Below are 23100 nucleotides of genomic sequence, written 5' to 3' on the forward strand. Positions count from 1 at the left end.
TCTCTGTGATGCTGGTCATTTATTCCTCCAAAGACAAAATGATAAATCACGAAACAAAAACACTTTCCATAAAGTTTATCTTGCTAAAAAAAACAGATTTGGATAATATTTAACATCATTTGTTTAAGGAGCTTAAGAAGTTGTATGTAAAAAAAACAAAAAACATGGTACATTAAACAAACAAAATCTGGTTGATTGATAGGATTTCATTGTTTGCATTTGCTCAGCAAAAGGGAACATAACTGTCCCAAAAAATGCAAGTGCAATTTCGGATTCCGGATATTGACATTTTCACTTAGTCATCATTGTCTCTCTGTCGGAAACGTCTGGATTTGCCGTTCTGTGTCTTGCTTTTCTTGAATGAGGCAGGTCCGCTTTCCACTCCGAGTGAGGTGATGATGCGCTCCACAAACTTGGGCTTCGGTTCCGGTGGTAACTCAATCGGTGCAACTTCTGCCTCTACCCTTGGTAAGGGCAGCTGTAAGTCCACACTGGCGCTGTGAAGGAAAGGGAACACAACTGAGCTACTCAATGCATCACCATAAAGATCTTGCCTGTGTTCACTTACTATGGATCCTTCTCTTCCTTTATCTGCTCCCAAGCCCCATAAGGGTTGAATGCTTTTGGCCTCCTGGCTTTTACCACCTTTTCCTGTGTTATCACCTGAGGTTCAACATTTGTACTTTGGACCCCCTCTTTCTCCTCCTCAACTTGAGGCATTTTGCTGCTTGTCCTATCTTCTTCCTTTTCTAAAGGTTCACCCTCTGATTTCCTTTTCTGGAATAGAAAATAGGGATGTTTCAGTAAAACAGTCAGGCAAAACACTTCTCAATTGTTCTTACCCTGGAGGAATTGTTTGGGTCTTCTGCTTCCTGAGACAACTGCGCAACATCAGAACCCTTGTCTCCTCCTGTTGACTCCTCTTGAGATGATGTCGACTCTTCTTGATGCTTTTCCACCGTGCTGGATGCTGTACTGGATTCAGGAGCCTCACTTGAGGGCAATTCCTCTGGCTTTTCCCATCTGGACTCTTGAGAGGTAAGACAAACGCAGTTTTAGATAATATTACCCATGCATATTCTTATTCATTCAGTTCACTAAATCCTCTGAGCATTTAATTTAACACAACTGGACTGTTTAAATTGTCTTAGAATATATTTTGCTTAAAGACTAGCTCTTATTAGCTTATTCTTTAAGCAGTCCCTCCAGGAATTTGCGATGTTACGATCACGCCAATTCAAACAAATTCAACCAATCCTTACGAATTATGCCCAACCTCACAGCTTTGTCCAATGCCCTCAACTTCCCCGCACACTTTGGCCAATCGAACTACGCCTTTTGGGTAATATAGTATATAAACAATTAGCAACCCACCAGCATCCTCACTTCCTAGTTTACAATTACAAGTACTTCCAGCAGAATCAGAAGTACTTTATTAATCCCCGAGGGGAAATTAAGATTTTCAGCACAATCTCATTCAAGATCAAACAAACATTACAGGGAGACAGAACAGGATCACTGACAGGTCTGCCAACTTCCGGCGACCATTACAAAAAAGATGAGAAACATTACATAAAACATATATTTAACCTTTTTTTATCCAGGGTAAAGCAATTAACAGATTCTCATTCGCAATGCCGACCCAACAAAGAAGCAGAATTTACATGACAAAGATGTTGTTTAATGATCATCTTTATCTCTCATTTATCAACAAAAATTAAGGATACGGATCAGGGGTGTTATATGTTGGAACATAAATTAACACTTTTTAAGCATGGTCTGCAACTTGAGCAGACAGTGGACAATAAGGAAGCTTTTGTTGGTGTTTTTTTCTGTAATTACTTCTGATATTAGTTATAAAGAATTAAAACAGTATAGAAATTTGACAATGAGCAGAGTATGTGCTTTTACTGCAATTTAGGGTCTACTTTTAAGTCTGTGGCATAAAACAAGTAAAACAACACAATATTTGTTTACCAATTTTTGTTGAAATCCTGTGCTTTTTTAGGTTACCAGTAGCACTTAACACGGTGATAAAAAATTCATAAAACTACAAGTTCATTAAAATGTATTTTAGTCTCGAAACATTGCAACTTTCGCACCAATTTTCTGAAAAAGCTGCCACGAATTCAGGCATTTTAGGCTGCAATAATCAGAAAAAAGATGTCAAAACACTAAAGGGGCTGTTTAAGGTAGAGATATAGAGAGGCTACACTTGTTGGCTCCGGCACCATCTTCTCAGACTAGAGCTGTCTTATCTAGTCTTTGAGCATGAACTAATACAGCCTTTTCGGAGAAGCGGTGAAACGTCTTCTAAAACAGCTTAAACTGTCCAGTTGTGGTCGATTCAATGCCTTGAAAAGGTTTAAGATGATCAAAAATGATCTATGATAGCAAAATGCATAATAGTAATATTAAGAATCACCTCCTGTTTGAGTGTTGTACCAATATGTATACCCTTCGGGACTGAGACCTTCCGTCCAGAGACTGCCGGAAGCTATCTAAGGAAATAAAAAAACATAATTTAGATACAATTGCATTATTAAGAACAAACAATCAATTCAACATGAATACCTTATTCTGTTCGGGTTGCACAATATCCGAGCAACTTTGAGAGCCTTCAGGCGTGGTCCATCGAGACTCTGCAACAGAATACAGCCACGTTAATGGATCTGACACTTTTAGTTTCCGTAATAGTAATACTGTACTCAATAAAAAAGTGATTTTTCTGGTTATCCTCACCTCCAGTGATTGTGTTGAAATAGTATGTGGTTCCATCATCTGCATGTCCTTCAACCCATGCCTGTGTTACGTTTGGCTGACTTGATTTCGCTTTTTTCTTCGGAGGTATTCTGGAATGTGGTGCTGGCACACACAGTACCACAGGTGGTGCTTTGGGTTTTAACAGTGTTGTGGGTTGGAGACCGTATCCTGACACAAAAAGGATCACAATTAGGGAGCTTGTTTTTAAAAAAAATATATAGTATCACACAGTTACCTGATTCCATCTCCATCCTCTTCAAGTCTTCTTGATATGCCTTCTGCGCAGCCTCTTCCATTGATGCAAATTGTTTAGACGCACGCAGCTCTTGCTTCGCTTTTTGGACACTCTTCTTTTTAATCTGCAGAGAGAGATAAATGATGTGACGAATGACAACTTTGGGTAGCCAATCAGTAGACAGCTATGAAGTCAAACTCTTCAGTCTGGTCCTTATCACTCATGCCAGTCCTAGGACCCATGCCAAGACACACACGTTTTTCTTGGCTGTTATTATTCCGCTCACCATCAAAATACATGACACAGATGAATATAGTACCTCACTAATTTTGGCTGCCACATTTTCTTTGTGATTCTTCCCTCTTTCGTGGAATTCTATACTCTAGGATGCAAAAAAAAAACCAGGAAGACATAAACATTGCAGTCGGCAATACACTTGCTTACTCACTGGCTTATTGTCCGCGATCCAACATTTGCAATATTGGCAAAATTTCCTCGGTTGTGACTTCCAGTAGTCCGCCCTGAAAATAATATTTCGGTATTAGATGGATGTTTGGCAGCTAATGAGGCTAACTATCCAAATTCCTGCTTCCTAAACTCCAATACGTCACCGAAATGGCTTTGTAACTATAAATATTGCGAATTCAAAGGTTATTACTTACATTTATAGTCTTTGGGTTTGATTGTAAGGCAAACAACAGTTAAAACTGAGAAATCGAGGCAGCGGCTGTCCACATTCAGGAATAAACACGGGCCATTAATGATGACGTCATCGCCCATAACGTTTGCTTGTCGTTCATTGGACCTTCCAAAACACACTACGACGTCCTGTTGTGTTTATGATACGGAGAGCCATTCACAAATAAAGTTAAACGCAAAAGTCAACATGAGTGTGTCAGTAACACCAAATAGGAAAACGGACATCTTTGAAGACATTCTTATGTTAAAAAACTTAAGCGGATCTGATGTTGTCACAAGTCCCATATGGTCTAGCGGTTAGGATTCCTGGTTTTCACCCAGGCGGCCCGGGTTCGACTCCCGGTATGGGAACTCACTTTTTCCCCCCCACCAAAGTCATCATATTCATTATTTATTTTGAATCAAAATGTGACTTATGGGCACAGTAGGGTTAACACCAAACAATGAAATTGTTACTACTGTAGTTCCCCTTCAAATGGATAATCAATAAAAGAAAAAATATATATATAATGGAAAAAAAGCAATGTACGTCTACAGTGTTTTTTTGATTGATTGATTGAAACTTTTATTAGTAGGTTGCACAGTACAGTACATATTCCATACAATTGACCACTAAATGGTAACACCCGAATACGTTTTTCAACTTGTTTAAGTCGGGGTCCACTTAAATCGATTCATGGTACAGATATATACTATCATCATACAGTCATCACACAAGTTAATCATCAGAGTATATACATTGAATTATTTACATTATACGTACAGCAAGTAGTGGACATAGAGAGAGAGATCAGAAAGCATAAGAAAAAGTATCTACATTTGATTATTTACATTTTATTATTTACAATCCGGGGAGGAGGGATGTGGAAGGGGGATGGTGTTAGTTTAGGGTTGAAGTTGCCTGAAGGTGTTCTTTAGTGCGGTTTTGAAGTTAAAGTTAAAGTACCAATGATTGTCACACACACACTAAGTGTGGTGAAATTTGTCCTCTGCATTTGACCCATCCCCTTGATCACCCCCTGGGAGGTGAGGGGAGCAGTGGGCAGCAGCGTAGCCGCGCCCGGGAATCATTTTTGGTGATTTAACCCCCAATTTCAACCCTTGATGCTGAGTGCCAAGCAGGGAGGTAATGGGTCCCATTTTTATAGTCTTTGGTATGACCCGGCCGGGGTTTGAACTCACAACCTACCGATCTCAGGGCGGACACTCTAACCACTAGGAGGATAGAGATGCCCTTTCTTTTACACCTGTTGGGAGTGCATTCCATATTGATGTGGCATAGAAGGAGAATGAGTTAAGACCTTTGTTAGATCGGAATCTGGGTTTAACGTGGTTAGTGGAGCTCCCCCTGGTGTTGTGGTTATGGCGGTCATTAAGGGTTATCAAGGAGGTGTAGCGGATTTTAAAGACCAGGCTCAGTGCAAGTTGTTTTACTCTGTCCTTCACCCTGAGCCAGCCCACTTTGGAGAAGTGGGTAGGAGTGAGGTGTGATCTGGGGTGGAGGTCTAGAAGTAATCTGACTAGCTTGTTCTGGGATGTTTGGAGTCTAGATTTGAGGATTTTGGAGGTGCTTGGGTACCAGGAGGTGCATGCGTAATCGGAAAAGGGTTGAATGAGAGTTCCCGCTAGAATCTTCATGGTGCTTTTGTTGACCAGAGAGGTGATTCTGTAGAGAAATCTTGTTCGTTCGTTGACCTTTTTGATTACCTTGGTTGCCATTTTATCACAGGAAAGATTAGCCTCTAGAAGGGAACCTAGGTAGGTGACCTCATTTTTCCTGGTGATAACAATGTCACCCACTTTTATAATGAAGTCACTGACTTTCTTAAGGTTGATGTGGGACCCAAATAGGATGGATTCCGTTTTACCCAAGTGTATGGATAGCTTGTTGTCAGCAAGCCAGGTGCAAATTCTACAGAGTTCAACACTGAGGATTTTCTCCACCTGTGACTTGTCCTTGCCAGATACCAGCAGGGTGTATCTGAGTTTCATTGTAATCTAGCCCAGGGGACTCAAACCTTTTTTTGCAACAGGGACTGGTTTAATATAGTCATTATTTTTGGAATGTCCTTTCACGTGTGGCCAGATAAATACAGCAAAAATAAGTGCTTGAAAAATACAACTCACCATAACGCTGAATTAGTGGGAGTCCTGGGCTTGTTTCCTTGCGATGACATGGTCCCCCGGGCAGGTTGATGGTATATAGCAGTGGTTCTCAAACTTTTTTACCAACAGTAAAATACAGTAGCGTAGTAAGCCAAAGAATTAATTAAAAACAAGGCAGAGGTTTAATTTAAAACAATCAGGCATACTATGTGGTGCATGTTGTGAAAATGTACACATTACAAATAATCCTCTTGGCAAAACACTTCAAGTTAGTTGACAATTCGGAGGAAGAAATTGCAGTTTCAAAAACACCATTAGAACACAATGAACTTAGACTTTGTCTCAGTGTTTTTACAAAGCCATTAAACTTTAAGCACTTCCTGTTTAGCATTCTCACGTTGGCAGTTCATTAAAGACGTGTTTGGAAAAGCAACCAAATGTTTTCTCAAACCACTGCATTGGTGACATCTGCAACTTCTACAGCACATGATTATGATCATTCAAATATGATACAAAAAACAATTATCAAAATGACACCATAGCCGAAATCAAGGTAACATAACTAGGAACTTAACCAATGTGAACATGGTAGATTCAAGCACTAAATAAAATAGAACAAACAACCAATGTAGAAGCACACCTTTTTACAATGGATTTCAGGGTGCGCATCGTGCCGTCAACCAATTGCGAGCGCTGCCCTAAACTCGATGGTCATGTTGACTAAAGTCTTTGCATCTTACCGTTTTATTTTATTTTATTTTAAAACTTTCATTTATAATATTCAACATTTACATAAAATCAAAGAAATAATAATAATCAAAACAAGTACAGAAACAGTACAAAAACAGTACAAAACAGCTCCAGGGTGTTGTAAACTCAATAAAGCAACGAAAGAAGAATGCAATATATATATATATGTGTAAAGCCACATAGGCTCACACAAGTTCCGTAATAATCCATATTTGGAGCACAGCATCATAGTTTTCATAGCTTTTTGGTTGTTAGAGGTAGAAAGCGTTTTAAAGTACATTTCTAATTCTTTTTTAAAGGCACAAAAAATAGTTTGGGTATTGAGAAACTTACATTTATGAATATAAAACTTAGCCAATAGTATAATGAGGTTGCATAGGTTGAGTTAGATGTAAATTGTGTTAGATGTAAATATAAACGGAATACAGTGATTTGCAAATCATTGTATTCCGTTTATATTTACATCTAACACAATTTCCCAACTCATATGGAAACCGGGTTTGTAAACTCAATAAAGTAACTAAAATAGAATGCAATATATGTATATGTATATATAACAAAGTGCATACAAGTTCAGTAAATATAAGTAATATACTTTTTAAAAAAAAAATAAAATTAATTAAATTAAATTATTTAAATTATTTTTTATAAACCTTTATTTATACATTTCAATATTTACAAACTGTTGAAAATAATAATCAAAGTAAATACAAAAACAGTACAGAACAGTACAAAAACAGTACAAAGCAGGGGGTTGTAAATTCAAAGTAACTAAAATAGAATACAACATATATATATATATATATATATATATATATATATATATATATATATATATATATATATATATATATATATATATATATATATATATATATATATATATATATATATAAAATAAACAAAGTGCAAAGCCATAGGCTCACTCAATTTCAGTAAATAACTTAAATTTGGAACACAGCATCATCGTTTTCACAGCTTTTGGTTGTTTGAGGTAGAGAATGTTTTAATGTAGAGTTCTAAATCTTTTTTAAAGGCACAAAAAACAGGTCGGGTATTGAGAAACTTACATTTATGAATATTTAACTTAGCCAATAGTATAATGAGGTTGCAAAGGTAAAATTCCTTTTCAAATTTTTTTTCATACAGTGTAAATCCAAATAGCACCTCTTTAAAACAAAGCACAAATTTGTCATGAATATTGTCCAGGATGAAGCGACAGATGCCCTGCCATAGTGATGGAGTGCTTTCACAAGTCCAAAACAGGTGGTAAACAGTCTCTGGATGCATGTTACATCAGGTAACATCAATAAAAATAATATACTTTTTTAATTATTATTATTATATATATTTTTTGGTTTGTATACGTTTTATTTTGAAACACAAAATATAGAGTAGGAAACAAAACGTTATTTTCGGTGTCGAGAGTAATAACTAGATATTAAAACATTTTTTTTTAAATAAATGTATTAAAATATCCTGTTTCAGGAAGACCAGATGATCAAAGATGAATATATTTTTTTATATTTAAACGCAGGACGCAACACCACAAAGTTAATTTTTTTAAATGTTATTTTATTTTACTAATTTTTAAAAAAAACTTTTATTTATTAAATTTCAACATTTACAAACAGACGAGAAACAATAATCAAAATAAGTACAAAAACAGTACAAAACAGTATAAATAATATACTTACAAGAGACGGGTCCTTGTGCGTGACGTCATAGTCATGCGCCAATGACAACACTTGCGCATAAAGTACGCGCCTGGGTGCCCGCCCTTCGACACCAGCAGCTTGAAGCATTCATTCCCTGTGGCGGGTCAAGCGGATTTGTCCCAGTCGCGCCAGTCGCATGATCAGCGCCATGGCTGGCTCCTCACACCGAATAAAGCTTGGGCCGCTTGTCGCTGCCATTGACCAGGGGACGAGCTCCACACGCTTCTTGGTAACGTACCGGCGGTCAATCTGTGCTAGTTTAGTAAAGAAGTGCTAGCTTGTGAAATTGAATATTATCACCCGAATTAGTCTATTTTCTTACTTGTTTATACTTCTTACATGAGCGTCTTGAAAATATTTGCATTTGTTAATATAAAATGTTTATATTGTATATAATATACACTATATTGCCGAAAGTATTTGGCCACCCATCCAAATGATGAGAATCAGGTGTCCTAATCACTAGACCTGGCCACAGGTGTATACAATCAAGCACTTAGGCATGGAGACTGTTTCTACAAACATTTAGGATAGGATATGTCTTTATTGTCATTGCACAAGTACAAAAAAACTTTGTTTTCAGCACAAACCCGTTCAAGATTAGACAAACAAACAGTGTTCAGCAGGGGTGTCAAACTCTGGCCCGCGGGCCAAATTTGGGCCCGCCGTGTAATTTCACTTGGCCCTTGAGGCAATATCAAATTAACACTACAGCTGGCCCGCCGATTATATACAGCGGCGGTGCCGTGGTAACAACGCATTCACCGCTAATTCTCATACTTGCCAACCCTCCCGGGAGACTCCCAAATTTCAGTGCCCCTCCCGAAAATCGTCACGTCCGCTTTTCATCCAGTCCAACAAGGATTCTGGGTATTTGTTCTGTTGTGTTATGGTGCGGATGTTCTCCCGAAATGTGTTTGTCATTCTTGTTTGGTGTGGATTCACAGTGTGGCGTATATTTCTAACAGTGTTAAAGTTGTTTATACGGCAACCCTCAGTGTAACCTGTATCGCTGTTGATCAAGTGTGCGTTGCATTCACGTGTGTGCGCGTACAGAAGCCGCACATATCTTGTGACTGAGCCGGCACGTTGTTAGAATGGATGAAAAGCGGACGTGACGACAGCTCGTAGAGGACGTTAAAGGCAGTGCCTTTAAGGCACGCCCCCAAGACTGTGGTCCGGGTGGACTACGGGATATAATGACTGATGAACACCTTTGTTCGATAATGAAGGTTGCCTCAGCTCAAAGCCTGAGCCCCGACATTAATGAACTAGCATCCAAGAAAAGATGCCAGGTATCTGGCTTGGGGACATCAGATTAGATCAGTGTGTTGCAAACTGAGCAGTTTAAAGTCCTGAATGGTTGGTTTATTCATTATTTTATTTTCAAATTTATTAACCTGTGGAAAAGGTTAATGTTGATATTTACCTCAGAAGGCTGCAAATAGAAAAGAGGCATTCAAATTTTATTTAAATTGTATTTGATATGCCATTGATATTTTTTAATTATTATTATTTGAAACTGGATTTTGCATGTCACTATAAGGTTATATAAGCCTTGCTTGTTTAATATTCAATGCAAAACTTGTTTGGGTCCCTATTAAAAGGTTAATTTGTTCAACATTGGCCTGCGGCTTTGTTCAGTTTTAAATTTTGTCCCACTCTGTATTTGATTTTGACACCCCTGGTGTACAGGGTTACAGAACAGGAATGCTGATGGGTCGCCACAAGGCGCCCTGTAAAAGATGGGGGAAAAGGTAAAACGCTGGGGAAGGATGAGTAAAAAAAATACAATCTAGACTGGGCTCCTAAGGGGGCCCGGTCTGGAGTGGGAAAGCACGTATACATATTACAACATACATCTCGAGATATCTAGCAACAGAGGGAAGGGAGTGCGGGGTCATGGTGGTGGGCCGCAGCTCTCAGGCGCTGACCATCCTTTCATCACCCCTATGGGATTTGCGTCAAGGGCGTTGGATTGGGGGGGGGGTGTATGTGTGGCGTATATTTTTGTGGATGCATGTCTGTGTAAGCCTGCAGTGTGTCTCTGTTCCGCGGCCTTGAGGTTCGTGCAGTCGCTAGTCCAAAGTCAACAACAACAGGTGTGTGTCCATGAGAGACAAGAAGGGAGTTTGTTGTGTCTAAGCCGCATTGTCCTTCGGGAGAGTCTCGAAGCCAGGGAAACAATCCAAGTTAGAATGTTTTGTATACGAGTGGTCCTCAAAAATTTGTGAAAGAATGGGCCGCTCTCAGGAGCTCAGTGATTTCCAGCGTGGAACTGTCATAGGATGCCACCTGTGCAACAAATCCAGTCGAGAAATTTCCCCGCTCCTAAATATTCTAAAGTCAGCTGTCGGCTCTATTATAAGAAAATGGAAGTGTTTAGGAACAACAGCAACTCAGCCACGAAGTGGTAGGCCACGTAAACTGACAGAGGGGTAGCTACAGAGCTCCATACTTCATGTGACCTTCCAATTAGCCCACATACCGTACGCAAAGAGCTTCATGGAATGGGTTTCCATGGCCGAACAGCTGCATCTAAGCCATACATCACCAAGTCCAATGCAAAGCGTGGGATGCAGTGGTGTAAAGCACGTCGCCGCTGGACTCTAGAGCAGCGGAGACGCCTTCTCTGGAGTGATGAATCACGCTTTTCCATCTGGCAATGTGATGAACGAGTCTGGGTTTGGAGGTTGCCAGGAGAACGGTAGATTTCGGACTGCATTGTGCCGAGTGTGAAATTTGGCGGAGGCGGAATTATGGTGTGGGGTTGTTTTTCAGGAGTTGGGCTTGACCCCTTAGATCCAGTGAAAGGAACTTTTGAATGCTCCAGGATACCAAAACATTTTGGACAATTCCATGCTCCCAACCTTGTGGGAACAGTTTGGAGCAGGCCCCTTCCTCTTCTAACATGACTGTGCACCAGTGCACAAGGCAAGGTCCATAAAGACATGGATGACAGAGTCTGGTGTGCATGAACTTAACTGGCCTGCACAGAGTCCTGACCTGAACCCGATAGAACACCTTTGGGAGGATTTAGAACGGAGACTGAGAGCCAGGCCTTCTCGACCAACATCTGTGTGTGACCTCACCAATGCGCCTTTGGAAGAATGGTCAAAAATTCCTATAAACACACTCCGCAACCTTGTGGACAGCCTTCCCAGAAGAGTTGAAGCTGTAATAGCTGCAAAAGGTGGACCGACATCATGTTGAACCCTATGGGTTAGGAATGGGATGGCACTTCAAGTTCATATGTGAGTCAAGGCAGGTGGCCAAATACTTTTGGCAATATAGTATACTTCAGGCTTGTTTGGATTATAAAGTGACAGGTGCACCACTGCAACACATATCTATCAGCATACATAAATACTTGTGATGCCACCACAGAAAGGTTTAAATAAAAGCTGTAAACTGCTTAGTAAATACTAATTGTGCTCTTTGAAGGTCTTCAATTCCAAAACGGCAGAACTCCTCAGCCACCATCAGGTGGAAATCAAACAGAGCTTTCCCAAAGAAGGGTAAGTCAATTAACAAGCTCTAGTGCAATACTACCTGGAAATTACCACACACCTTTTCTTGCAATGCACCTCTTAGATGGGTGGAAGAGGACCCTAAAGAAATCCTGCAGTCGGTGTACGAGTGCATGGAGCGCACATGTGAAAAACTCACCCAGCTTAACATTGACATCACGAATATTAAAGGTATGCAGTATTTGGAGCTGTGCGTTTACATTATATGGAATAATAGTTTTGATTGTCACTTTCTAGCAATTGGCGTGACCAACCAAAGGGAAACCACACTTGTTTGGGACAAGGAGACAGGCGAGCCCCTCTACAATGCAATAGGTGATGTTTGTTGTTTATCTGGCTACTAAGTGTACTCTTACTTAAACTGACAAACATATTTGCTTTTTATTTTTTAGTTTGGCTTGACCTGAGGACTCAATCAACAGTTGAAAGTCTGATTAACAAAACGCCAGGGAAGAACAAAAACCACTTGAAGGTTAATATTTCCTTTTTTTCCCCCACTTTTTTTTCTACAATAAATAAGTGTTTACCTCAAGGGGAATGCACTTTTTTTGGAATTATGACATTCGTTTACAATCATTATGAAAGACAAGACGCAGACAGACTATTTATAGCAACGCCGCGATCAATAGCTTGTGAAAGTTTATTCTGGATCCTAAATAATGCCTCTCACCTTGATAGTAGAATGATGAGGATGTAATCCGACAAGTTGGTACACTAGGACATCCAATTTAGACCCAATGGCGAGAAAGACACGAAAAGACGCTAGGCTCAACCTTTTTTTTTAGTGACAATTGTGAGTCATTCTTCATCCAAACAGGACTATAACAATGTTCTATCAGTCGGCATCCTAATGACAGCAGACATTGTACGGTAAGTGATGTTTTATCATGTTTGTTGGCTCTCATGTCTACAGTGAGTAGTAATCAGTGATGTTGTTGAAGAAAAAAGTGAACTTTGTGATGCTTTTTTGAAATTAATGTGCTGTGTATGTCTAAAATGATCAAAATACGTAAATAAGACATCTTATAAATGTGCCTGTTCCTACCTTTACATATATACTTCCAGCAAAATTTCCCCCCTGGGATTAATAAAGTATTTATGATTCTGATGTATATTAAACCTTGATGGACGTGTTTGGATGTTTTTTTAAACGCTTTAAGGCAGATTAGTGCGGATCCATTATAAGCAGACTTTTGATCGCATTTATTTACCAGTTAGAAATTTAATGTATAAAAAAAGAACTTTTGTTCTTGTGTTTCATAAGGATTGTGAATAATAGGCAAAATTTCAAACAAAGTTAAGTTTCCTTTTTAAAGGGGTCATATTATGATTTTTTTTTAACCACATTTAAAACAATTCCTTGTAGTCTACATAACAATTAATGGTGTTTTTTTTGTTGAAATGTTGCATAGATTATGTTTTACAGACTGTTTTCAAGCTCCTTTCTGACCGTGCTGTCAGGATGCGCGGTTTTGTGGGCGGTCTTATTTACAGTACGTGGCTCCACTTCGACTGTATCTTCTCTCGCCATCTTTTGTTGTTTTTAGCGCTTCCATAGAGAGTTTATTGAGAATATAGATTAAACTATACCCTACTTTGTGTTAGTAATGGCAACAGTGGAGGATGAATGTCCATGCCCCACAGCAAGAGGATAGAGAAAAATGATCTTATTGACTACAATGACTGATGCGTGCAAGGCATGTTGGAATACATTTACACCATATATGGACAATCCGGTGATGGTTTTTCCAATCGGTGATGTAACGGCCTGTTTTAAGGAAGTATGGAAGGCAAGATTTGTTTTATAAATATCTGCGCAATGCCTCCATGGTTTGATTTCAAATTTTCGGTACTTATGAAGACCCTAAATACACATCAGCAGATACCAATAGGTAAGAAAAGTTGGTTTTCCATAATAGGGTAAAACAAAACACCAGATAATATCTCCTAACAGATGCCATTTGGGGTCCTGATACACACACACCATGATAATACCCGTATGTTGAAGCACAATGCGTCTGTATTTTGTGGGCGGTCTTATTTATGTTCCTCTACTTTGACTGTGCCTTCCCCCGACAGCAATGTTGTAGTTCCTAGCTCTCTTACAGTGTCTACTGACAGACATTAGTTCAAACTATACACTACTTTGTGTTCTGAATGACGACAGCGGAGCATACATGTGCATGTATGAGCTAGTCTGCCCCACAACAGGATAAAGAAAATGGCGCTTATTGACTACAGCGTTGTACGCCAATGGCGGACTCGCGCAAAGCACTTCGGCTAAATTTCTACCATGTATGGAGATGGGAGGGGATAGACTTTATTTATCCCACAATGAGGAAATTATGTGGTTGCAGTGCATGTACGAAAAGTTCACACACATTAGTGTAAAAACACATAAAAGCAAGAGACACACAAGGACATAGAAGACATTAAAAACCAGCTGCCACTTCAGAGCCATTAAAAAAAAAAAGAGCTGATACGACTAGCTGCAACTTTTAACATACAGCTACAAAGTAAAACAACGAAAAACCATTTTATTTCAAATTTTCCGGACTTGTGCAGATCACACATACTCAAAAACTTGTACCAATAGGTAAGAAATGTTGGTTTTGCACTATTGGTCCCCTTTAAGTAGCAACCACCTTTTGTTAGATTGCAAGTACTGTACAATATCTACCCTTATTGACTTCACTTTGCATTTAATCCCCCCTCCGAGGTTTCTCGTTGTTCCCATTGGGTTGAGTTTTTTTCTTGCCCTGATGTGGGATCTGAGCAGAGGATGTCGTTGTGGCTTGTGCAGCCCTTTGAGACACTTGTGATTAAGGGCTATATAAATAAACTTTGATTGATGGTTGATTGAGCTAAACAAATAACATTTCACTGCCTTTTATAAAGCACAAAACAGGTCTCCCAATCAGCACTTACTTCAGTGCAGTGAAACTTCGCTGGCTGATGGACAACGTAGAGGAGGTCCACAAAGCTGTTGTTTCTCACCGTGCCATGTTTGGCACCATCGACTCTTGGCTAATTTGGGTGAGACTGTTGTTGCTTGTTGACTCTTTTTTTGTGAAAGAGGAGCTGACTGGGTGTAAATGTCCCCGCAGTGTCTAACCGGCGGCAAGTCCAGTGGAGTCCACTGCACAGATGTGACCAACGCCAGTAGAACCATGCTGTTCAACATTCACACTATGGACTGGGACCCAGAGCTCTGCAAGTATGGCACCTGCTTTGCCTTGTGCGTACGTGTTGCATCCACTCATGTTTTTTTCTAATTCCCCTCAGATATTTTGGCATTCCAATGGAAATCCTGCCACGAGTGAGAAGCTCTTCAGAAATCTACGGCCTCATGGTGAGCCATTGCTTGGAATTCATGCTTAGGGGCATGCTGTTTCTAAACAACAAAATATTTTCTACCTGCATGAACTTTGACTAAGAAATTTTTTAGGCATTATATTGTATGTCATTGTCCTTCCTCTCTCCCCGCTAGAAAATATGTTCTAGCTGGGTAAGTAATTCTGTAACTCTTCTGTCACTTTCCTCATCATGCTAAAAAAAAACCCACCCTGCTTCTTCTGCTTATTTGACCTAGTGGCACACTCTAAATCCCACAAACCCATTTCCAATGTATGTACTAGAATGCTACCACTGCAGTCTATTGTATCAAAGACTAAAACATGTATTATACAACGTGTATTTTATTACAGCAACAAATAGTTTGATGTGTTTGTTTGAAAATGTGCTGGTTGGTTTTGTGTGCCACTTTGCCTCTCTTGTGATTGTCACCCACCATCTTTCTGCTGCAGCGACCCCCTTAGAGCTTCTAAATCTCCTCACTCCTCTAACAGTGCCCAACCGGTGGCCTCACAAAGGAGTAAAGAGATTTAGTCCATGTCCATGTGAACACGGGTGTATTTAACATTTTTGTTTTGGCCTGTTGTGATCAAACTAATATTTTCATATTTATGGAAACGTCAGTCTAAGGCAGGCCTGGGCAGTTATTTTGACTCGGGGGGACAAATTTAGAGAAAAAATGTGTCTGAGGGCCGGTATATCTGATTTTTAGGAACACTAATACAAAATCTCACAATAATGGCTAAAAACGTTATGACAGACCGCCTTAAAAAAAGGAATGGAATTTTAATTTTTTTTTTTTTTACTGAATGAGACACCCAGAATGTACATGAAAAGAATGTGGTATTTACAATATTAACTATGAACGATAAAACACTGAACATTGACAACATATGAACGTCACACGCCCTCTCGATTTACATTATTTACAATCAAGCAAGCAACAAAAATGCAACAAACACAGCGAAATATATATGTGAAAGGTTAAAAAAAATCTATCCACAATCCGATGTATCTGATATATCACTAAGGGTTAGAACTTTGTTGTAAAAATCTCATTCCGCGTCTGTCCCTGACACCCACATTTCAGGCTGGCCGCCCTGGAAACATTCTGTGGAAACGCTCCCCACCCGCACTGCTTGGTGCCTCGTCTGAGCTGCTGTGACTTAGATTACCATTTTAACTAATTAGATTACCATAGTAACTAGTATATCATGCAAAAGCACAGATTCTAACCATTGAAATATTTTGTATAGTTCAAGACTTACAGTCATTTGAAAACATCACTGCACATCATAATGGCAGCTACAGTTTCCATCTTAAAGATTTAAAATAATTATTTGGGAAATGCCCGGCGGGCCGGTTTAAAAAGCTTAATGGGCCGCATGTGGCCTCCGGGCCTTAATTTGCCCAGGTCTGGTCTAAGGCATTTGCCTGTAAATGCAGGGGCTTGTCTCACCTGCATGCACTACTTTTTAGAAAAATATTATCAAAAAAAAAAAATTCCCTTGTAGTTGGAGTAAACCTTAGTTGGAGTTGTACCACATTTGTAGTACTGTTATTGCTTTATGTGGTCATTGTTTTTACTGTGATATTGTCTGGGCAAGGTGGTTTCACATGGTAATGGTTGTTTTCCTTTAGCATTTTAGCAACAAATTGTGACACTTTTAGACATGTTTTATTCCATGCAGCCTTTGAATGTGATTTACTTGTATATCTGAGAGGACACTAATTCCATTCCAGTAAATAAATATCATATTTGATTTTTTTGCAGAAGTCTGGAGCACTCTCAGGTATTCCCATTTCAGGGGTAAGTTTTTCTTTCGTGAATTTTATAGTGTAATGTGCATCACTGTGACACCATCTGATGCTCACGCATGTCCTTCTAATTCAGTGTCTTGGAGATCAGTCGGCAGCGCTGGTCGGACAGATGTGCTTCCAGGACGGGCAGGCTAAAAACACGTAAGTGTGCGTGCACTGCGATTTTTAGAGAGCACAAGGTCACAGTGTTTATCTTTCAGGTATGGAACAGGTTGCTTTTTGCTGCGCAACACTGGACCCAAGGTGATGCCACTGACTAATAAATGTCTGTCGGTTAGAACATCCTTTCATAGGTGTTTTGATGTTCTCTTTTGCAGCCAGTAATGTCTGACCACGGTCTTCTGACCACTGTGGCCTACAAACTGGGTCGAGACAAGCCTCCCTGCTATGCATTGGAGGTACATGAGTACAACTTTTGAAATGAGCATACCCATCAAACAATAAACTCCATTGGGTTTTCACCAGGGTTCAGTAGCCATAGCAGGAGCTGTGGTCCGTTGGCTGCAGGACAATCTTGGGATCATTGGATCTTCTAAAGAGCTTGGTATGTTCCACTATCAACACATCTTTTAAAGTGCAGTAGCTAACAAAAATTAGTACACCCCTTTGCAGCCATTTTTATTGCAGTAGTTATTCTCAGGGGACAATATCACAGTAATTAAACTTGGATGCACTTTTAAGCAGTGATTCCCAACCACAATAAGCCATGAGAGTAAATTATCTTATTTCACTAGATTGGTCCGAAATTATTTACTACAAATCTTTGTTCATCCTTCAATGCCAGGGACAGTAAAAATTAGCAATACAAATTAAATGCTCCTCCACTAGATGGCATAAGGGATATAATTAACCTGTTGGAGCACACTACCAAACAAAAATGTTGAGATGTTTCTAAGGTAAAATATGTGTTTGCTTAAATAACCCTGATTTAGAGTAGTCATTGTACAGCTTGTATAGCACCATACAGTTACTTTCACTGAAAATGGTGCAGTGGAGCCAATATTGTCTAAATAGCTGGCAATGAAAGTGAATACCAATCTACCTGGTAATTGTCTTGCCTAAAGTCAAGCATGATGGCGTCATGGCCTGGGTTTGCATGAGTACTGCTGGTACTAGGGAGCGGTGGTTCTTTGAGGGAAACATACATTCCAACATTTACTATGACGTTGTGAAGCAAATCTTTTTTTCCAACATAATCACAAGCTTACCTGTGTTCATATTGACAGCAGTTTTCGTGTAGTTTTACTCAGTCTTTTGACGAACAAGTCTCCTAGTTTTAGTATAACTTTGATAATCTACATTGATTTAGTTTTAGTCGGCTAAATTTTCACTACATTTAAGCCAGCTAAAATTACAGTACATTTAGTTGACTGAAATATAAAGTATAAAAGCATCTTCAAAGCTTCTTTGAATGCACCTTTATTTAGTGTACCTGCAGTTAGCCATTTTTGGTCCACATGTAAATGTGGCATTTTTTCCAATTTTTTTTTTTTGTATATCAGCTTCATAAAGTTTGTCTGCTGTCAGTCAGTGTCATCTAAAAGTCTATCCTATCCAAAGTTGTCATCTTTAACATTAGTGACAGTTAATCCTGTGCTAGTAATTATTGGCTGTAGAGCCACAAAGTTGTCACATATGAAAGAGTTGAAGATATATTTTATTGGCATTGTTTGCTGTTCTTTGTACCATGTGATCAACTTTGGTCATCCTCTGTAACGTGTCAGTATTTTGTTGGAGCAACTGCTGCTCTTCGAAAAATGTGAACAAAGGAGTAGCTTAAGGATATTTAACATCCATCAGCTCTGTAATGTCATAGAGGAGTGAAAGAAATATTGACACTTTAGGCCTATGAAGTGTCGTTGTTTTGTCAGCTATTTATACAGTAATGGCTTTGTGATTAGTTATTTTCAGTGGATTGTAAATCCATACTACTCTAAATGATATCCAAGTTTAATTTCTATCGTATTGCCCCTTCAGAAGATATAACCAACTTTTTTCAAATCGGAACATTTTAACTCCATGCAGAAAAGTTGGCAGCGTCAGTTGGAACGTCGTATGGGTGTTACTTTGTTCCTGCCTTTTCCGGCCTTTATGCTCCTTACTGGGAGCCCAGTGCCAGAGGGTAGGACCACGTTTGGACCACTTGTGAGCAGAACTACTCCATGTACTTTCGGTCTACTGAATCTTTTTGTGTGTCCCAGGGTCATTTGTGGGTTAACCCAGTTCACCAATAAGAGTCACTTAGCGTTTGCTGCACTTGAAGCGGTCTGCTTCCAAACAAGAGAGGTGAAACCTCACACAGACACACAAACCAACATATCTCTCCTAAACGTGGTTGGAAACTGTGCTTGAATGCATGTTTATTTGTTTGCAGATCCTAGATGCAATGAATCAGGACAGCGGCATTCCTCTCACTCAGCTGCAGGTGGATGGAGGAATGACTTCCAACAGGTTGCTGATGCAACTGCAGGCGGACATACTATGCATCCCTGTTGGTAGGCCTTCCCATTGCTTTTTATATCTATATCATCGCTGCCTGATGTGAAAATTGTATCATGCTACTGTGGAATGTGGAGAATCTCATCCTTTAAAGTAGGGCTGTCTTCAAATAGTCGAAAAGTCGACGATTCTGAGGAGTCTGATTCGACTATTTAATCTGGCAGTTGAATCGTCCCCTGCGAGCGAGAGAGGCGAGTTGAGTACCTGCTGAGGATGATAGACCGATTGTATTCATCATATGTTCTTTAAATAGTAGTAAAATATTATGGTGTGCAGAGAAATAGTTTTTTAGAGAGTAAAAGATCACTCTTACTGCTCAGTTTCTGATGTCACTTTAGCCTTTATCAGAGCGGTCAATGCTTCCTGGTTTAATAACAGCTGACTGTGTATTGGCCTCCCGCATCTCTCATTCTCTAAAAAAACTATTGGTCTGCACCTAAGAATCAAGAATGTTGTAAGGATGTTTCTACATGGAGAGATGCGCCGCCTTGCCGAACTCGCCTGAAATTGGTTACGCCCAGTAGGTTTAGGTCTCTTGCAAAGGTAACGATCCTTCCGCAAGTTCTCATATGGAAAATGTGTTACGACTTGTACTTCTTCTATTTAATCAAGTTTATCTTCCCGGAGCTGGGCCTCACAATCCAATCTCTACCATGTTTTTCCTATCACAGGTGTTTATCTAATTGAGATCTGTTTTGTTCATTTTAATAAAATCTTTATTAAATTTTTTTTACTTAACTTTGGACTATTCACCATATTGGACTTTGTTATTGTCATATGCAAAACAAATGTTGCTTTTCTTAAAGATACATATTTCCTGAAGGAATGTTAAAAATAATTATTGTTCCATGTCTTTTAGTAAAGCCGTCCATGCCTGAGACTACCGCTCTGGGGGCAGCGATGGCAGCCGGTGCAGCAGAAGGGGTCAGCGTGTGGAGTCTGAACCCAGACGACCTGAGTGAAGTGACGTCAGAGAAGTTTGATCCTCAGATCAACACTGAAGGTACATCAACAGGTGCACGTCCCACTCACATGGCAGGTACAGTGGTAACTTGGTTTCAAGGCTGTACGGTGCGACAAATTTACTTGCAAAGGCGCCTAAAAATAGACTGTGCGACTTGAAGAAAAAAAACCTCACACGTGCGAATAGGGATTTCAACCATTTCATCGCATTTTGCTCGACAATAAGTCCATCTAAATTTGATCAAACTAGAGTACAATTTTCGCCCATCTGTATAGCATGTTTGAAACAAATTTAAATTATAACCATAACCAAATGGACAAGTGATTGATGTCCCTCCCTCCCCGGTTGGATATGGTTTAATACATGGCTCTCCCACTCGCTGTCTTCACAAACTCGTCTTCAATTAAGGTAAAAGTAATGTAAAATGTTTATTATCTGTCATTTATTTGTATTTGACATTATTTTCTGCATATAAAACTAAAATTATCTCTATAAAATGGGTTTTGTGGGAACATGTTTGTGTGTCCGGAACAGATTTATTGAATCAACATTATTTCTTATGTTAAAAAATCACTTCGGTTTTTTGTAGTATTCGATTTTTGTCTGACCTTTTTTTGGAATGGACTACAAACGGAAAATGAAAGTTCCACACCACAGTTCAATATTAGTTTGATGTGATTGTCTGGATGTTCCTGGCAGAGAGTGAGTTCCGGTATGCGCGATGGAAGAAAGCAGTTCAGAAGTCTATGAACTGGGAGACCACAGAGCTTCCGTTTAATGGAAATGGTAGGAAGGTTCTTATTGATTAGTATTTATTTATTGAATCCATTTCAAGCATGGTTTGTGTAACTTGTTGCTTTGTGATCAGGTGAAAGCAGCATCTTCAGCAGTGTCCCACTGGGCTTCTACATCATGGGCAGCATGCTGATGCTGATTGGAGCCAATTATATTGCAGGTTAGTGTTCACTTGTTTCAGTTCTGAAGACTAAAATCACTGTCATCAAAACTAAAAACCAACTCCTGTCTGTCACCTGAAGGCCACAAATAGTCTCTGGCAGCTGGCGGTAATCAGGATTTCTTTCAATTTCTCCAAGAAGTCACTCCAGAAGGAAAAAAAGGCTCTTGAAACAGATACTGAAAGCAGAGCTGCCAACATGAAACATTTTTCGTTCTCTGTCCCTTGAATACACTTTGCTGCTTTCCAGGTACATATTTTGTTTCAGTTTCAAGTGCAGTCTCAGACCTGGTACTGCAGCAGCATGTGATTGGTCTACTCCTAGTAGATTATTCCAAAGAATGCAATCCACTTTCGCAAATGCCCTCTCCTCCTGAATTTTGGATCAACATTTGCAATTACATCGATGGATTAGTTCTCACTTTTCCATTGTTCGCTCGCAACAAAGGTAGCTAACCATCAGAGCCCTCGTAAAATGACTTGAAGGTTGGCGGATCTGTGAATGTGACCTTTTCCCCTTTTTAAATTGTCTTGTTGAACATGAACTACAGCAGGAGAAGGCATGCAGGATGTTTTGCTTACTATGTCAATGTGTTGTCGATACTTACTGCCGGATTAACGTGATCCTTAAAACCAGTACATTCACACTACTTATTCTTCAGGTACCACCCCTCCTAAAACTTGTTTTACTTCATTTTTTAGAGCACTTTATACAGTATTTTCCTTTGTGGGTCTATCATTTTTTAAAGGGGAAAAAATATTATGTGGAATTTCCACTTACAAATTTGCTGAACTGATTGTAAATCAGATGTGAGCTTAAAAATGTATTTAAATGTTACTCTACGGATCTTCTTATATGAAAGTGTCTATTCAACGCACTTGATGAAGTACTTGCAGAATGAGTATAGATCTGTATTTATTTGTGTGTGCACGCCCAAATGGTAAAACTGTCAAGACCTAAAAGTTTCTTAAATTATGGACAAACTACTGTACATCGTGGTAACCGTAATGAAAATGTGTCTTGTCATTATTTTGTAATGTATGAGCCTCAACAAGATACGCACTTTGTTCTGATGCTTTCATTGTTGTGGCAAAATATCGATTACATGCAGAAAAATATCAGAAATAAATTATTCTTGAGATAAAACTTTTCTTTGTGGGATTTTACTTTAGGCTTTTACTCTTTTTTTTTTTTTTTAGTAGTATTTTACTCTTTACTAAAACTGCAGCACTCAACTAATCTTTTTTTATTTTTTGCTGAAAGTTCAATACCGTAATATTTGTTGCTTGTTGTATATTTTTAGCTTAATTAGGGTCCGCACAGGACCATTGTCAAAGGAATCCCAAAGGGAGTCCTTTTGCAATGGGACGAAAGGACACTATTGAAATTGTAAGGTTTTATTATTATTCTTTATTATTATTATTCTTCCGCAGCTTTGTGCACTACTTTGCCCCCCTTAACATGCTTCAAAACTCACCAAATTTTACACACACATACAAAAACTGGGACAGCACGCTTTAGTCAAAAAACCAAACCCCAAAAATCAAAATTGCGCTCCAGCGCCCCCTAGGAAAAAACAAAAACAAACTGCCTGTAACTCCCACTAGGAAGGTCGTAGAGACATGAAACAAAAACCTGTATGTAGGTCTCACTTAGACCTACAATACATAATGACACATCTTCGGGCAAAAACCAACAGGAAGTT

General features: G+C 39.2%; 2 protein-coding genes and 1 non-coding gene across 4 annotated transcripts; 2 read left to right on the forward strand and 1 right to left on the reverse strand.

The window, feature by feature from the left end:
• Positions 1–6: 6 nt before the first annotated feature.
• wbp4 (WW domain binding protein 4) lies at positions 7–3817 on the reverse strand. The gene is made up of 10 exons (XM_062062212.1): positions 3661–3817; positions 3447–3519; positions 3318–3380; positions 2999–3122; positions 2743–2931; positions 2575–2642; positions 2426–2501; positions 843–1030; positions 569–777; positions 7–497 (listed from the first exon to the last, which is right to left on the reverse strand). Coding segments are annotated over exons 1-10 (1194 nt in total). The 5' UTR covers positions 3663–3817; the 3' UTR covers positions 7–295.
• A 159-nt stretch (positions 3818–3976) lies between these two features.
• trnae-uuc (transfer RNA glutamic acid (anticodon UUC)) lies at positions 3977–4048 on the forward strand. Its single transcript has one exon. It is a non-coding gene; the product is annotated as a tRNA-Glu (tRNA).
• Positions 4049–8297: 4249 nt separating this feature from the next.
• On the forward strand, positions 8298–22541 carry gk (glycerol kinase). Of its 2 annotated transcripts, XM_062062213.1 has the most exons (21): positions 8298–8500; positions 11716–11789; positions 11866–11972; positions 12039–12116; positions 12194–12273; positions 14700–14837; positions 14909–15018; positions 15087–15153; positions 15292–15309; positions 16930–16965; positions 17050–17117; positions 17177–17219; positions 17294–17374; positions 17442–17520; positions 19002–19098; positions 19178–19262; positions 19351–19471; positions 20335–20478; positions 21139–21225; positions 21308–21394; positions 21477–22541. In XM_062062213.1, the coding sequence occupies exons 1-21, from the start codon at positions 8408–8410 to the stop codon at positions 21485–21487; spliced, it is 1704 nt and encodes a 567-aa protein (XP_061918197.1). In that variant the 5' UTR covers positions 8298–8407; the 3' UTR covers positions 21488–22541. The 2 variants fall into 2 exon arrangements, with proteins under 2 accessions (XP_061918197.1, XP_061918200.1); XM_062062216.1 differs by lacking the exon at positions 15292–15309 and having other exon boundaries at positions 8299–8500.
• Positions 22542–23100: the final 559 nt, after the last annotated feature.

The sequence above is a fragment of the Entelurus aequoreus genome, linkage group LG01 (genome assembly GCF_033978785.1).
Source record: "Entelurus aequoreus isolate RoL-2023_Sb linkage group LG01, RoL_Eaeq_v1.1, whole genome shotgun sequence".
Taxonomy (NCBI): Eukaryota; Metazoa; Chordata; class Actinopteri; order Syngnathiformes; family Syngnathidae; genus Entelurus; species Entelurus aequoreus.